General features: G+C 45.1%; 1 protein-coding gene across 3 annotated transcripts in view; it reads right to left on the bottom strand.

The window, feature by feature from the left end:
• LOC126184368 (ATP-dependent helicase brm) overlaps nucleotides 1-17,824 on the bottom strand; it is a 437,613-nt gene that overhangs the window by 250,853 nt on the left and 168,936 nt on the right. For all 3 annotated transcript variants that reach the window (XM_049926751.1, XM_049926752.1, XM_049926750.1), the window contains 3 exons: nucleotides 12,502-12,973; nucleotides 6,495-6,633; nucleotides 6,254-6,415 (listed from right to left, as the gene is read on the bottom strand). In XM_049926751.1, coding sequence (XP_049782708.1) covers nucleotides 6,254-6,415; nucleotides 6,495-6,633; nucleotides 12,502-12,973 — 773 coding nt within the window. The remainder of the gene's footprint in view (nucleotides 1-6,253; nucleotides 6,416-6,494; nucleotides 6,634-12,501; nucleotides 12,974-17,824) is intronic.

The following is a 17,824-nucleotide window of genomic DNA, read 5'->3' on the forward strand; positions in this document are numbered from 1 at the left end:
CAGACTATGGGTTGATAAATGCAGCAACATTTGGACATGGATACCATCCGGTCCTGGGACGGAGGAGCGAGAAGAAGAGAGGGCATGTTGGAGTTCCCGCATGGAGAAAACAGTATTGTAGCTTTCGCGATTTTGAGAGGAGAAAGCAAGATGTCGCACTTCCGCTGCATGTTTCTTCGGGAGAAACGCTGGCGGGTAATTTGAAGAGCTCGAAATCTCAGCAAAGTGCTGACCCAACGAGTTAGAAATTGCGACGGGGTCCACTAAGGTATCATGCGCGACAGTGAGCCCAGAGACCGGGGAGAAACTAGGCGCGCCTGAGAACCGTCGAAGCCGACTCCAAACTTCCGAGGAGGGAGTGAAGGTGTTAAATGAGCTAATAAAGAATTTCCAGCTTGCCTTCTTGCTATCGCGGATGACGCGACGGCATCGCGCACGGAGCTGCTTATAGCGGATACAGTTGGCCAAAGTAGGATGGTGACGGAAAATGCGAAGAGCACGTCGCCGCTCACGTATTGCGTCACGGCATGCCTCGTTCCACCAAGGAACTGGGGGGCGCCGGGGAAATTCGGAGGTGCGTGGTATTGAACATTCCGCAGCTGTAAGAATAACGTCGGTAATATGTGTGACCATATCGTCGACGCTGGGAAAGCGACGGTCATCGAATGTCGCTAGAGACGAAAAAAGTGTCCAATCGGCTTGGGCAAATTTCCAGCGTCGCGAGCGCATATATGGCAGTGGAGGCTGCAGTCTAAGGACACATGGAAAGTGGTCACTCGAGTGTGTATCATCAAGGACGAACCATTCGAAGCGCCGAGCTAGCGGAACAGTACCGACCGCAAGGTCCAAATGAGATAAATGTGTCGTGGAGGCAGACAAAAATGTGGGGACCCCAGTGTTGAGGCAAACTAGATCCGCTTGGTGGAAGACGTCTAGCAATAGAGAGCCACGTGGACAAGGATGTGGAGATCCCCAAAAGCGGGTGGTGGGCATTGAAGTCCCCAACCAGCAAATAGGGGTGTGGAAGCTGACCAAGAAGATGAAGGAGATCAGCTCGTGCCATTGGTGTGGATGATGGAATGTATACAGTACAAAGAGAGAACGTGTATCCAGAAAGGGAAAGACGGACGGCGACAGCTTGGAAGGAACTGTTTAAGGGGATTGGGTGATAATGGAGAGTATCATGGAGAAGAATCATGAGTCCTCCATGGGCTGGAGTGCCTTCAACATAGGGGAGGTCATATCGGACGGACTGAAAATGAGGGAGAACAAAGCGGTCATGGGGACGCAGCTTTGTTTCCTGAAGACAGAAGATGACCGGCGAGTAGGATCGTAAGAGGACCGACAATTCATCCCGATTGGCTCGAATGCCGCGGATATTCCAGTGGATAATGGACATAGGGTGAACAGAAAATGGAGGAATGTGACCAAGGGTGCTGTCAACTCAACGACTGCTCAGAGCTTGCGACTGACAGCATGGAATGGCATTCAGCCGAAGGCAGAAGATCCTGATCCATAGGTTGGTCAGGAGCAGCTCCTGCCACCAGCGATCGCCCGGTTGACCGGCCACCAGCAGTGCGCCTCGGCGACACAGAAGACGGCCGAGGGCGATTTCCGCCAGGTGGTGCTGTAGATGGGACACGCCTAGGCGGAGAAGGAGAGGAACTGGGCTTCTTTGTAGCCTTCTTAGAAGTATGATGTTTAGATGAAGGAGGAACCGAAGGTTGTGAAGTTGCGGTACGTAAAAACTCTTCACGAGTATGCTCTTTTTTCGAAGACTTGGCGTCTGACTTTTGGGCTCGAGATTTAGCAGAACCCGACGAAGGGTGAGCCATAGAGTGGGCAGGCGAAAGTGGTGAGGTTGACCGGGCGATCTTTGCGCTGGCCGTTCGGACGACCGTGGTACTAAAGGTGAGGTCGCAAGTCTGCGTGGCCGCCTCCTTTGTTGGCCGAGGAGAAGCAAGGACAGTGCTGTATTTTCCTGTCTGAGGCACGGTGGGCTGTCGACTGGCGAATAATTTTCGAGCAGCAAAGGTCGACACCTTTTCCTTCACTCTTATTTCCTGGATGAGCTTTTCGTCCTTAAAAATGGGGCAATCTCGAGAGGAAGCAGGGTGGTCACCCATACAGTTGATGCAGCGAGGGGATGGAGGTGGACAAGCACCCTCATGGGCATCCTTGCCACACGTAACACATTTGGCCGGATTGGAACAGGACTGGCTGGTGTGATTGAACCGCTGACATCGATAGCAACGCGTAGGGTTGGGGACGTAAGGGCGAACGGAAATTATCACATAGCCTGCTTTGATTTTCGATGGGAGTTGAACTTTGTCAAATGTCAAGAAGACAGTGCGGGTTGGAATGATGTTCGTGTCAACCCATTTCATAACTCTATGAACAGCCGTTACGCCCTGGTCAGACAGGTAGTGCTGAATTTCTTCGTCAGACAATCCATCGAGGGAGCGTGTATAAACGACTCCACGCGAGGAATTTAAGGTACGGTGCGGTTCCACCCGGACAGGGAAGGTGTGGAGCAGAAAACTACGCAGCAATTTTTGTGCCTGGAGGGCACTGTGTGTTTCTAACAACAGGGTGCCATTCCGTAATCTGGAACAAGACTTTACAGGACCTGCAATTGCGTCGACACCTTTCTGAATAATGAAAGGGTTGACCGTGGAGAAGTCGTGACCTTCGTCAGACCGAGAAACAACAAGGAACTGTGGCAACGATGGAAGAACCGTCTGTGGCTGAGACTCAGTATACTTACGCTTGTGAGCAGACATAGTGCAAGGTGAGGAAACCATTGCAGAAGAATCCCCCATGATTACCGGCGTCTCCGATGGCGCGCTCCTCCCTTGTGGGGGCCCTCTCTGAGGGCACTCCCGCCTTAGGTGATTGTTCACACCTCAGGTCACACCTCCCGACAAACGGACGGAGGGACCAATCGGCACTTTCGGAAGGTATCAGCTCGGGTAATCACCCCTCCCTGGGCCTGGCCGTTACCAGGGGGTACGTACGTGTCCTACCTGTCTACCCGGGGCGGGGAATTACGCGTTACCCCGTCACCGGCTACGCACAAAGGGCGTGGGTCAGCCTTCAGACACGCACAGGGAGGAAAAAAGGGAAAGGGAAAGGAAAGATGAGAGGTCTCAAACGCCGCAGCAGAGAAAAGGGTAAAGAGAAGAGGTAAGGAAAAGAGAAGGACAAAGGAAGGGAGAAGACATAAAAGCAAGGAAGGCGAAGAATGCAGTACATTTACGAGTGTCCGTCTCCGGACGTAGGCACAAACCATACTCCCAGATGGGGAGAAAGGGAAGGAAAGAGCCAGTGGTGAGGGGTGGAGGGGCGAAGAGAGGGATGGGGAAGGATGCGGAAAGGGAAGGTATGCAGCCCGGAAAGGAAGGAAGGCCACATTAGCTCGGGGACCTGTGCTCGCTATGTATGTATCCACAAAAGAGTTGTGGACCCCCTGGGGGGACAGTTTTAATCTGCCAGGAAGTTTCATATCAGCGCTAACTCCACTGCAGAGTGAAAATCTCATTCTGGAAATGTTCCCTCTTAGTGGATGCCGGCTTGCGAGCATGCATCCAAGCTTGTAAAATCTAAATCACATTCTGATCCTTGTTGGGCAATTTCCATCCTAGCCATCACCTGGTTTTGGCTACAGACACCTCTCACTATAGACTCAGGGCCCTTCTCTCACATCGATATGAGGATGGTTCCAAATGTCCAATAGCATACATGTCAAAAATGCTCAACTCCTTGTCCTACATCATTATTGACCACATATATTGATTTTGTTGTTTGTTTGTTCTGCTATGTTGCCCGACAAAGAGGCACATCACATCCAGCACTACAACTGTGAAACACGTTTTCAGCCTACTGCACAACACAATAATGCCTATGTGATGTTCTAGCTTCCGATGGAGCAAGATCTTGCTTTTAACCAGGATGAACTCCTTTGCTATCACTTAGATGTTGACCTGCAACGCACAGTCTCCCAGACTGCAGCTACTGTCACTATTGATCTGGTTTTGCATCCAGTTGTTCATCTCATTCAATATGATTGACTGGACAGGCATCTGTGCAGGGCTTATGATCCTCTGCACAACTATTTTGCCCTCTATCATCACCTTTCGGTATTTGATGATGTTATCTTAGCTACGGATGGGCTATTGCTCAAGGTGGTGATCCTGGCCACTGCACATCAGGATCATTGGTAGTTCTCCAATACCAAGTCGTTGGCCTGTTGGCACGTGTTTTGGTCTGGCACTGACAGCAACATTGTATATTTTGTGGCAGCCTGATCTCTGTGTGCTATTTAACATGCGGAGCTGCTGGTGATACTCTCTCCATGGCCTGCACCACAGTGTCCATGGGAACATGTCCATGTTGATGCATCCTTCCCCCGTTCTTACTGGATGTTTGATGTTAATGCTTTCTCTAAATTTCCATATGTCATCCATTGTCCTTCAATGTCAGCTGCAACCATCTCCATATTTTTTTTCTATTGGAGGATGGCTTTATACACTTGTGACAGATAATGGACCACATTTTGTGTCTCAGACCTTCCCTGATTTCTGTGCCCTTGTAGGCATTCATCACATGACTGCTCCACCTTTCGAATCCCAATCTAATGATGAGGCAGACCATTTCGTCTGCACATTCCAGATTCAAATGAAGAAGTCTGTTGTAGACTCTTCCATGGACGACACTTTGACACACTTCTCAATTTCCTACAGGTTTACACTGGTGGGGTATCGAAATCCTGCAGAGATGCTCCATTATTGACAGACACACTCCCTTCTGCATCTGTTCATGCTTCCCTACCAATGGCCATTAGCATAAGACTCATCATGGTCTGCTCCTGGCTCTGTGGATTCTGGCAACCAATGAGGATTCTAGCAGCAACCCACAGCTGCTTCGGCCACCATCTTTGTATGGTGCGCACTGGTAAGGGCTTGTGGCACACCATGACAATCAACTGCATTCTCGCACTGTGGTGAGGCCCACAGGTTGAGCCGCCTTTGCCTCCTCCCTCAGCACCTTTCCAGGTCTTGCGGGGCACCCCTGCTGCAGTGGTGGACTCGCCCGCCTTGTGGGTGCCACCACCTCCTGCCTCTCCTCCGGGGTCTGCCCCTCATACTCCCAGGGCATGCTGCCGACCTTTCCCGCGCCACATTGCTGCCATCAGCAATTCTGCCACCGGCTGGGTAGGCACCGTCGGGTCTTTCACTGCCAGATTCTGGGCTGCCTGTGGCCCAGTGGCTGGTGCTTTTGCCGTCAGTGCTGTTCCACCACAACAGGATCCCGGACATCGAGATGCTACCAGTGCTCTCGTGGCCAGTCTTCTCTGTTATAGTTCATGGGTGCAGACGCTGCATATGTTCACGGGCATGCCACCTGTGCCCCTACTCACCCATTTCAGCCCGGAATCTATTTCCAATGCCGCCATCAACGTCTGTGCCACCCACCACAGAGGCTGTGGGTGTTTTGTCGGTCATCCAGATGTCTGCATCGGAGGAGTGCCCTTTCCCCATGGGGGAGGGATGCTGTAACCCAGTACGGAATACATGGATACATGCCACAGCACCAGGCCACTGGCACACTACATTTCAAATCGTATGCCAACTGCATCTGCACATACTGGCCACCAGAGGATGCCTGCAGTGGGTCACAGGACTTCTGCACTTGGCATGACAGCCACCGTACCATCTACCAAAGCCCTCCCCTATATAAGGACAGTACAGCATGCACATGTTTTTAGTGTTTACTTCTATCAGCTTCTATGTTTGTTGTTCCTTTACATTTGGATGAATAAACTTTGATTAATTGTAGCCGCACTGTTATTTATGTCTTGCATTAAGACAATAATAAGCAATGGAAATGGCAATGGGAGAAAAAAGAAAAAGATAGAAATGAAGAAATAAGGGAGACAGCTGAAAATAGAACAGAGAAACTATTTCACTGCAGGGTAGGAGAAAGACAACTGGTAGATATCACAAGGATTGTTAGGGCAATGAATACACAAAAGCTGCAGTTTCCTTTCATATTGTGTTAGCATTTTTCTATAACAAAAAGTTTACACAGGTCTACATAACTAACTTTGTATCAATGTCCATCTGCGGACAGTATTCCAAAAGAAATACTAAAAAATTCTCATTGTAAAATAAATTTTCATGGCTAAAACAGAGCTTAACATCCCAATTAAATAATACCATCAGTGTTACCCAACAAATTTCACAAAACATACCTGATGTTTCTGTCTTCGCTTCCGCTCTGCTTCCAATTTTTGTTGTTTTTCCAGTTTCTCTGTTGCTCGTGCCTCCCGCAAACCTTGTCTTTTGGTACGTTTGTACATCTTCATTATCTGTGCAGTCTCAAGAGTAGTGTCCCTTCTAGTGGCAGCAAGTATCTGTACAAGAAAATTGTATTTACCATAATCTGAAATTAAAACAAATTTGTCTTGGCATACTGTCAAATAAATTCCATACCTCACTTCTCAATTGTCTCTGAAAATTTAAAACTCGTAATGCACGCAACTCAATTTCTGCCTTTATTTTAATTTCCTCTGGCAAATCTTGTGGCAAGTTGATGAGCTGTTGTATACGCATGTATATTTGATTTGCTACCCTGAGAAATAGAGAAGGAGAAATTAATAGCAGCTTACATACAAGCTACTGAATGAAATAGTGTCTCAAAACTACAATATAATTCATGTTTAGATCATATATTATTCAACCACATAGCATTATTGCAGAGCCGGCGGTCATGTCAAACAAGCTTGCAGCACATAACTAATAACCACAAAATATTAAAAAAAAAGAGGAGTTTATTACTTTCTTTGGTAGAACATTTCATCTCATTTATTAGACCTGTTCTTTCATCAAACATCCTCCGCATCATCAATTTTTCTTCGAAAAAATTAAGATATTAATACTGACAACAAGATTTAGTTGTGTCCTTCTTCTGTCTTCTGCAGTAAGGAGTTTGCCAAATTTACAGACTGTTTTAGAGCAGTTATATTTATTAGCAGTGCTCTTCAACTGGCCTCTTTATTGCCAATGAGACAGCAAGCTGCAGGAATGGACACATGTAAAGATACCAACAAGTACACAAAATATAAACATTCATTTTGAAACAATCTGATAGATACATAGCAACAAGTGCAAGTGAACAAATTAAAGTTATTATTATTATTATTATTATTATTATTGCACTTGACCTTGCATTGCCACTATTGGAAACATGCTGTGACCTTACGGTAAACAAGTATGGTAGTGACTAAGGAAAACTCATTTCACTGTGAATGGTTTTAAGTCAGCTGTGCTTATACTATCAAGTGGTTCAGCATACCCTCACAAAATATCATGATAAAAACCCACAATAAGCTGATCAAAGTGCCCTCACTCCCAGGTGCAACAATATCACGGTCGACTAACACTTATTGACATTTATTTGTGACTTCTGTCGAAATGTGTAAAATGTGGTTGTTTACTGGAAGGAAACATAGCGAGGATAGTTGCTTTAATGTAATCTACTAGTGTATACTGAGTGGATGTGCTCTGGTATTCTTACCATGTGAGATTTCACATTCTCATGGTGCACTAGATATTTTATTCAACTTTTAATTTTTTTTAACATGTTTCACCACAAGAGCCACCAGTTCCACTACATTGTAATTGCCAAAAGAATTTTTCCAGGTAACTATATGTGCTACCACTCACACGACAAGGGCCATATAATTCTCCAAAAAATGTTCTTATGTGCCCTGAAAAGTTTCTCTAACTGGATGGAAAACTTTCAATGTTCATACACTGGACTGAAATTTTCAGTGCATGCAAGTTATGACTTTTTATTTCCATATGCTGAAACACCTCATCAACAGTAGCTGTAGCACATTACATCTGAGAGTATCACATAATTAAAAGAACTGTTCCAGTTATATGTGAGAGCATAAACAAATTTTTGTGTTTCAGGTTTACTGCCTCAAGTCCCAAGTGTAATAACAGCAAAAGCTAATGGAGATGTAAATAATGAGCCTCCACTTCAGTTCTTACATGACACAATGATTTACACTGTCTAAACTCGCCTCGCTCACAACCACCACTTGAAATGCTGCACCATCAGTTAGCCAAACATACTGAAAATCAATAATTCATATAATAAAATACTCATTCTGGGCAAACTCCTTAACATTTACTTGTCAGAGGCATTGCTCCCATTCTGCACCTTCTCTGTTATACTTCCATGCTATAACTTCACCTAGCTTTTCTCCATCCTGGTAGAATCTCAACAGATTTTCGTTCTCTTCACAATTTTGAATTACACCTGATTCTAATTCCATACTGGAGCCACCAATTTCCACACTGAGTCACACAGCACTTCCCCTTGGCTCCCTCTAATCTCAATCCTGATCACAATAATACACTACGTGATCAAAAGTGTCCAGACACCTACTGCCAGTTACTCCATATCAGCTCCCTCAGTAGTCATTAAACATCATGAGAGAGCAGAATGGTGCACTCCGCGGGACTCACGGACTTCGAATGTGGTCAGGTGATTGGGTGTCACTTATGTCATACATCTGTACGTGAGATTTCCACACTCCTAAACATCCCTAGGTTCACTGTTTCGATGTGATAGTGAAGTGGAAACATGAAGGGACATGCAAAGCACAAAGGCATATAGGCCGACCTCATCTGTTGACTGACAGAGACCGCTGACAGTTGAAGAGGGTCGTAATGTGTAATAGGTAGACATTTATCCAGACCATCACTCAGGAATTCCAAACTGCATCAGGATCCACTGCAAGTACTATGACAGTTAGGCAGGAGGTGAGAAAACTTGGATTTCACGGTTGAGCAGCTGCTCCTAAGCCACACATCACGCCAGTAAATACCAAATGACGCATCACTTGTTGTAAGGAGCATAAACACTGGACAATTGGACAGCGTAAAAACGTTATGTGCAGTGACAAATCATGGTACACAATGTGGCGATCCGATGTCAGTGTGTGAGTATGGCGAATGCCTGGTGAACATCATCTGCCAGCATGTGTAGTTCCAACAGTAAAATTCAGAGGCGGTGGTGTTATGGTGTGGTCGTGTTTTTCATGGAGGGGGCTTGCACCCCTTGTTGTTTTGCATAGCAGTATGACAGCACAGGCTTACATTAATGTTTTAAGCACCTTCTTGCTTCCCACTTTTGGAGAGTAATTCGGGGAGGGTGATAGCATCTTTCAACATGATCGAGCACCTGTTCATAATGCACGGCCTGTGGCAGAGTGGTTACACGACAATAACAGCCCTGTAATGGACTGGCCTGCACAGAGTCCTGACCTGAATCCTATAGAACAGGCTGTTCCAACCAACCTCCAGGGAGCTGGAGCGCTCCGGAGCGCTCACTGTGGCAGCTCGGAGCCTGAGTGGAGGGGGAAAGCGAACTCACTGCCCCCTGGCCGCATGAAGCCGCAACTGATGCAATAATCCGTGTTCAATGACAGCTGTGACTAGCCACAGGAGCCCTGTACCTCTATTGGAGGATACCTTTCTATTCATTGAGAGGGGTGGACGTCCGCAGTGTCTTGTATGTCATAAAGTATTTAATTCTGCGAAGAGATACAATATACAACGGCATCAAGTAGAAGGCGGTGCACATAGAGAACATACCAGGAGACATAACTTTAAAAATGGTTTCGTAATATGGAGGGTATCAAACCATGCAACATAGTTCGTGTTCTGTAACGCATTTATAATTTTCAGGTGAATGAGAGTGGACAAAATACTACTGAATCTGCAATTCGAGCAAGCCACAGGGTCGCCCACATCACTGTGACGAGTGGCAAGCCGTTTTCGGTGGGACCACTCGTAAAATGTGCGTGGTAGCAGTTGCAGAATGTCTGTTTCCAAGGGAGGTGCAGGTAAATTGAAGGGGTTTTCCTGTCGAAGCAAACAATGTCTCGTCGAATCATGGACATGGCAGCAGATTTAGAGACACAGCTCAGGACAAAAGGCTGAGAGCTTTTTTGCATTTTCGGTAGCGCTTGACGAAAGCACCAACATATCAGACTGTGCTCAGCTTGTAGTCTTTGTGCATGGTGTCAACATGGAGCTGCAAGTAACTGAATAACTCTTGGATGTGGTACCACTCGATTACACCGCAACAGGACGTGACATTTTTGAAGCTGTTTGTGAATCAGTGGACAATATGAATTTGCCGTGGGATAAGCTCCATTCTGTAGCGACAGACGGTGCACCACAAATGATCGGGTGTCACCAAGGTTTTGCTTCTTCTTTGAAAAATGAACTCGGGGACGAATTCGGGAAAGACATTTTGACTCTTCATTGTTTTATTCACCAAGAGGCACTGCGTGCTGAAACAGCAGAGCTAGGAGGCGTAATGAAAGATGTCGTGAAGTGAGTGAATTTTGTGTGGCATCACTGTATGAATCATCGCCAATTCAAAGGATTCCTGAAAGATATGGAAGCGGAGTATGGGGATATACCTTACCACATTACAGTTTGTTGGCTGAGTCAGGGAAAAGTTCTTGATGTTTTCTTTGCCATTCATGAGGCAATATCAATTTTTATCAAAATGAAAGGGGAAAGAAATGCGTTGTCTGAAAGATATAAAATGGATATCAGACCTGGCATTCCTAGCTGACATAACTATGCATCTGAATAATTTAAATCTGTCGTTGCAGGGCAAAGGGCAGCTAATTGTTGACATGCACAACCAGATCAAGGCATTCATGGAAAACTTACGTTTATTTGAAAGGCAGATGAGTAATGGACATTTAACATTCTTCAATCATCTTGCTTCTTTAAAACTACCTGAAGGTACTACTTTCGGCGATCAACAAGCAAAGTTAAAGCAGTTCATCACGTTGTTTGGAACACGATTCCGAGCCCTCACTAGTCTGGAAATGGAACTTAAGGTGTTCAGCACTCCTTTTCCAGTTTCCCCTGATGACTTGTCATCGTCACTTCAATTGGAGATTACTGATTTGCAAAATTCAACTTTGTTGAAAGAGAGGTACTAAAACATGTTGGATTTGTCACGGTGGTATCGTTCATTACAGCAAAAAACATTTCCCAAGCTTCACAACAATGCCGCTCAGATCATGTGCATGTTTGGATCTATGTATTGTTGTGAGCAGCTTTTCTCAGCAATGAAAAGAGTAAAAACTAAGGAACAATCGTTTCTTCATGATGCAACAATGAAGGACAACCTCTGCATTAACGCTATGAACACTTTGATGCCTGATATTTCTGATCTTGTAATGAAAAGAAAATATCAAGCTACAGAGGCCCAATAAATTTAGTATGTAATTTCTTGTAAAACGGTTGTTTATTATTTATTTCCTGAACATCATATTTCCTGGTGTAGCATGTCACCATGTCTTAGCAGCTAAGAGTATGAGGTTGTCGATCTTGTAAGATGCAGCTGGCACATCAAAATGCTTGCCTTGCCACCTGCCTCAGCCAGCCGTGCCACGTGCCGGCCCACTTGAATGGTCACAGCGAGCGACACGGCTCCCTGGAGCAGGGAGCGCTCCGCAGCTCACAACGGAGCCGACGAGCTGGAACAGCCTGCTATAGAACACCTTTGGGATGTTTTAGAACACCGACTTCGTGCCAAGCCTCGCTGACCAACATTGATACCTCTCCTCAGTGCAGCACTCCATGAAAAATTGGCTGGCATTCCCCAGGAAACCTTTCAGCACCTGACTGAACATATGCCTGCAAGAGTGGAAGCTGTCATCCAGGCTAAGGGTGGGCCAACACCATACTGAATTCCAGCATTACCGGTGGAGGGCGCCACAAACCTGTAAGTCATTTTCAGTCAGGTGTCCGGATACTTTTGATCACATAGTGTACATAGTACCTTGTCAATTAGAGACAGTTATGACATAAACAAGAGAAAGCTGTGTGTTGTTATGGATGAGAATAATGACTCCACTACCAATTGGATAACTCTGAGTACCATTCCTAAGCTTTGGACGCTGCAGTGGACTACGATGTAAAAATGCAACTTCCTAATTACTTGCAGCTCTCTTGCATTTCCAGAGAGGCAAAAACAAAATTAGTTACTAATTCCAGAGCTCCTCTCTCTTCCATCTTCTGTTCATCACTTTTACAAAATAACAAATGTATCGTGTGCCCTTGGAATCCCTGCACATACTCAAATGTGAAGACAAAATATATCTGAAATTTAGATTCAACACAGATCTCAAGAATGGATCTTAGTTTAATTTTCAAAATGTTGATACCATCTGATGATTTAGGGATATACACGTTCATTCCACCATCAAAATCAGGAACCTCATGTGCAGCAATTCAATACTTCACTACCAGGCCCACACAAAAATATAATGAACAATTAGTAATTTCTTGAAACACACCTTTGCTGTCCACAACATACAAGACAAATTACTGGTTAAAGTAATTCCATTTTTACACTTTCAGTGCAGCAGCTTACAAAAATATTGTTCCTTACCTGTTCTCGCGCTCAGAAAGGACAAGCAGTGGATCAATGCCCACTGGTCGTGGTACCGATGTGACCCTGTTTTGCTTCTGCTGACCTCCAGGGCCACAATGTTGCTGTTGCTGCTGCTGTGGTTGTTGTTGCTGCTGCTGTTGTTGCTGCTGTGGCTGCTGTTGTTGCTGCTGCGGCGGCGGCTGTTGTTGTTGCTGTTGTGGTGGTGGTTGTTGCTGTTGTTGCTGCATTTGCTGTTGCTGCAGTGGAGGTGGTGGTGGTGGCACTGCTGTCACTGCTGCTTGCTGATGACTATGTGGGGGCTGCTGTGGTGCCATCTGAGGTCGCTGAGTTTGTGGTGGTGGGGCCTGAGGGGCAGGTGTGCCCAAGCGTGGGGGCATTAATGGCTTCTGTTGAGACGCTGATGGACATGTTGGGGGTGCCATTTGTGCCGGCATTGGTGATGGGGATGGAGGAGGACATACGGATACTCCTAGAAACATAAAAAACTTTTTTGTTTAAACAGTACACAGATGGTAGAATTTATTAACATCAGAGCAAAAGGAAGGAAGGAAGGAAAAATGAAAACAAACCAGAATTACCTCACATTTAATCAATGCACCCAGAACTTTTATCTCTTACACTGCCTTACTCACACTCATCTACACGTGCACCTTTTCTTTTAAAAGTTCTGGTTCAATTCTTTTTCGTTTCAAAAACCTTATTTTGCATACAATTGTTTGCACTATGTTTTATCTGAATAACTGTTTTATAAATAAGGTTTCTCTTCTTTCGAATCATTAACTAAAACTGTATCACAGTTTTGTTCCTGTTTATGACAAATTATGTAGTAACACAAAAGGGGATCACAAAAAAGGCAAAATATTTAATTAATATGACTCATTAGAAATTTCTTGTTAACCCCTATACACTACAAACAAAGTGTATCCTTAGGTAACTGTGAATAAAAATAGTATTTTTAAGTGCTTGAATATGAAAGATAAGATTCTTTTTTTATTTATTCACATGTAAATCAAATCGACTTGAAATCCTTCAAAAAGACTTTACTGAAACAATTTAAAAAATTCTATAACTGAAAATCATTACATGAAGCACTGTTACTATCAAGGCAAAGTTTTTGTTATACAACAGAGTAAACAATTTTTAACCATGCAAAGATCCCTCTATAATAACTCTAGGCACGAATATAGCACAAAGTACATGCTAACAAATGACAGACTGAATTAATTCCAAAATGTAATGGGAAATTAACATTCAGTATCCTGTACTTCCACACCAGAAAAGCAAATTACAACAAACAAGGGTACTGACTGAAGTGAGTGATTAATAGGCTTGTATAACCTGGCAAAACCAAAGATCCAATATGGATAAAAGAAGGAGTTAAAAATTTCATATATTAATTAACTATTGAACTCTGTGACCAAACTAGTTAATAAAAAAATGGCTCTGAGCACTATGGGACTTAACTTCTGAGGTCATCATTCCCCTAGAACTTAGAACTACTTAAACTTAACTAACCTAAGGACATCACACACATCCATGCCCGAGGCAGGATTCGAACCTGCGACCGTAGCGGTCGCGCGGTTCCAGACTAAAGCGCCTAGAACCACTCGGCCAAAAACTAGTTAATAAAAAGTTGTGATACGTATAACATGACTGCTATAAATTGTACATCAAGCTCCACATTTGGAAAAAGGACCAATTTGTACACTTCCTCTCAGAATGTAAATATGTCCACTGATGTTTTCTTTCTATTGTCAAAAATGTGCGCTGCAACATTAGCCACTAAAGACATCTTGCTCACAGGTATACAAACAAAAAGCTTGTCTTTAAAAAGAAAGTGGAGTGAGATTATGCAACTGTGAATACAAAAAGCATTTCTCTCCAACCTGAGGTTTCCATTTTTGAATATCAAATCCATATGAGTTCCATTCACAACTGGAACAGTAAAATGTGGAACACAAAATACATTCAGCCACACACTGTAAGGTGGCTTGTGGAGTACAGATGTACATGTATATATACCGAATAGTGTGAAAGTACGTTCATCAGAACATGTCACACGTTTCATTTGTCAGTTGTCCAGGTTTTGTGCTAGTTGAATAATTGAAGCCTTTTCCTTGCATTCAGCTGTGATGGAAAGCGTCTGTCAATCACAGGTTTACCTTTAATGTTTTGTTTATACAATTTCCATTGCCTATTTTCATTGGAAATTTTTTTCTTGAGATGAAAATTAAGCTTAGCAGTCACTTTCATGGCAGGGGCACCTTATTTAACATAAAAATCCTCTTTAATTCTCTTGAGACTCTAGCAATAAGTTCAGGGTGCGAGGTCACGAGGACAGAGTTTTAAGGAGAAGTGAGAGGAAGAAGCACAGCGACCAGCAGACAAGTCAGTACACAACACGTGACATGCCACAGCGAAACCGGGCTGTGGACTCATGGAGGGCACAAGTGAATTAATCAACATCGAGAGCACTGGGGCCTGGCACAGTGCTGTTTAGCCAGGATGAAACAAGCCACTGTGGCCGGTGTCCCAAAGGTTTGGGAGTGCGGAGCCGAAACTACTACTACTACTACTACTACTACTACTACTACACACGGTAACATCAACATCAAGTATCGTTCCTGGACAATTTATCAGCTATTTTACACAAAACTCATGCTGTCATGCGCTGAAAGACACAGGTTGTGCGGAATCTTGTGTGGGTTTGGATAGAAATGTGGCTATCTTGGGGTTGCTCCAGAGTTGTTTCTTAGTGTGCAGATGTAAAGCATTGTTGGTTGGTTGCTTGGTGGGGTGAGGGCCCCCTGACCAAACAGCGAGGTCAATGGTCCCATCATCAAAGATGGCAGAAATCAAGGGAGGAACAACACAAACAGCACAGTCCAGTCAAGGGGAAGGGATTATTGCACAAACAGAGAGGGAAAGGGACGTCAGAGCAGCAGACAAAGGAAAGAGCAGGAGAGGGATGAGTGGAAACAGGTACAGCGGGGTTGCCCCAGAAAGGCCACACATGGTAGAGCAGCAGGACCACCACTGACCCGAACTGGTACTCACGCTATACCATACCATACCATTATCATGATACAACGTGAAGGCATATCCCACATGATCAGTAGATTTAGAGCCACTGGTGTAAAAAACAATGGCATCCTGAAACCTCCATAAGAATGTTCGGAACAAACAACGGAACACCATTGGAGCTATGGAGGCTTTCGGTACCCGGAAGAAATCCATCCAAATCTGGGAGAGATGGAAGTCATGGTAGAGAGAAGTAAGGCAGAGCCCAACCAGTAAACCTACCCGAGGGTGGGCAGCAGGTGGGCGATGGCTGAACTCACAAAAAGAATAGAATAGGAGGGGTCAGCAGGGGAAGAGTGGATAGTGATGGCACACGAATCCAGGAGCTGGGACCACCAAATGAAAACAGGAGGAATCCCAGCATCAACCACAGGACTATCAAGAGGGCTTGTGCAAAAGACACCGGTGACTCAGCAGATACCACGATGGTGAGCTGGGTGCAAGAGGAGCACCGTGGAAGGAGCAACTGATCCATCAACTTAATAAACGTAGTCCAGACAACACAGAAATAATGCCCAGGATAGGCAGAGAAGGGATGTACAATCTGCGCCCCAAGAGGTGTGGGCAAGGAAGTGAAGAGCAATGAGTTTACGAAAGTAGCCAACCTTCAGATAATGAAACAATGAGTTTACAAAAACAGCCAACATTCAGACGTCAGACAAAGGACAACCAAGTAAGCTTGTAGTCAAAAAGAAGACCCACGAAATGGAACTGGGGGACCATGGTCAGGCGTTGAGTGTCGAGGTAGAGCTCCAGATCAGGATGGACTGTAGTACGGCGACAGAAATGCACCGTTGTCAGCTTAAGGGGGGATAATTGAAAAATGTGTGAGGATGTCCACGTGGAAGTGTGTTGGATAGCACCCTGTCGTTCCACGGAGGCCACTGAGTGGGACCTAGCCCAAATACAGAAATCATCCACATTTAGAGCATGGATGATCAATGGTCCGGCAGAGGCCACAATTCCATTAACAGTGATGACAAAAAGAAGGATACTTAATAAGGAGCCCTGTGTAATGGCATTCTCCTGGGTCTGTGGAGAGCTGAAAACAGTGCCAGCTTTTGACTCTGAACAACTGGTGGGACAGGAACTGTTGAATAAAAATCAGAAGGGGGTACCGAAAAACCCACTCCTGCACCGTGAGGGGGATGTGATGGTGCCAAGCTGTGTCCTAGGCCTTACGAAGATTGAAGAGAACTGTGACAAGATGGCCGCACTGAGAAAAGGTCTGCCGAACTGTGGTTTGTCACACATAATTGATCAGAGACCGTCCCTCCTGAAAGCCACACTGGTAAGGTAATAAAAGGTCTTGAGAATCAAGTATCCAATTGAACTGAGCCACCATTCGTTCCAGTAACTTACAGGGGACACTGGTCAGGCTGACTGGCATGTAACTATCAAGGGATGACAGATCCTTGCCAGGCTTAGGGACAGGGACCATAATACTGTCTCTCCATTGAGAGGGGAAAATGTTTTGGAGGCAAATATGGTTAAACACCTTGAGGAGATATTGTTGTGGAGGATTGAGGTGTTGAAACATGGGAAGAAGAGAGGGCCAGAAGAAGCTCCCATTCAGTAAAAGGATCATTGTAGGATTCCGTCTGACAAGAGGTAAAATATATGTAGGAAGCTTCAACCAGCTGTTTCCAGAGGAGAAAGGCAGCTGGATACAAGGCTGACATGGAAGTTGTCGCAAAATGGGCTGCGAGGTGTTCCATAAGAACTGATGGATCTGTACAAAGGCGTCCTGGATGGGCAAGGCTCAAAATGGAGGACTGCCACTGACAACCTTGGAGTGCAGCCACACCTGTGAGAAAGGGATACAAGACCCTGAGAGGAGACAAAGCTTTTCCAACACACCTTCTTGCTCTGTTTGATTAAGTAACAGGCTTTGGTGCGAATACATTTAAAGGTACTAAGACCAGAGGAGGAAAGGTCCCACTTAAGATGTTGCGAGGCATGACGATGATTATGGATAATGGCGGCAATGGCTGTGCTCCACCACAGAACTGACCAATGGCGAACGGGGCATGTGAAGTGAGGAACGACAATGCCGACAGTGTAGATTTACTTTATCGGATAGATCACGGATGACTTCATCAATGCAACCTGACAGAGAAGGTCGAAAAATGACCTGGGCGGTATATAGAGGCAAATCAGCACTGTGGAAAGCCAAAAGAGGTAACATAGTCATCAACAGGTGGAGAGGGAATGAGAGAATCAAAGGGAAGCAGTTGCT

The sequence above is a fragment of the Schistocerca cancellata genome, chromosome 4, assembly GCF_023864275.1.
Source record: "Schistocerca cancellata isolate TAMUIC-IGC-003103 chromosome 4, iqSchCanc2.1, whole genome shotgun sequence".
In the NCBI taxonomy this organism is placed as follows: domain Eukaryota; kingdom Metazoa; phylum Arthropoda; class Insecta; order Orthoptera; family Acrididae; genus Schistocerca; species Schistocerca cancellata.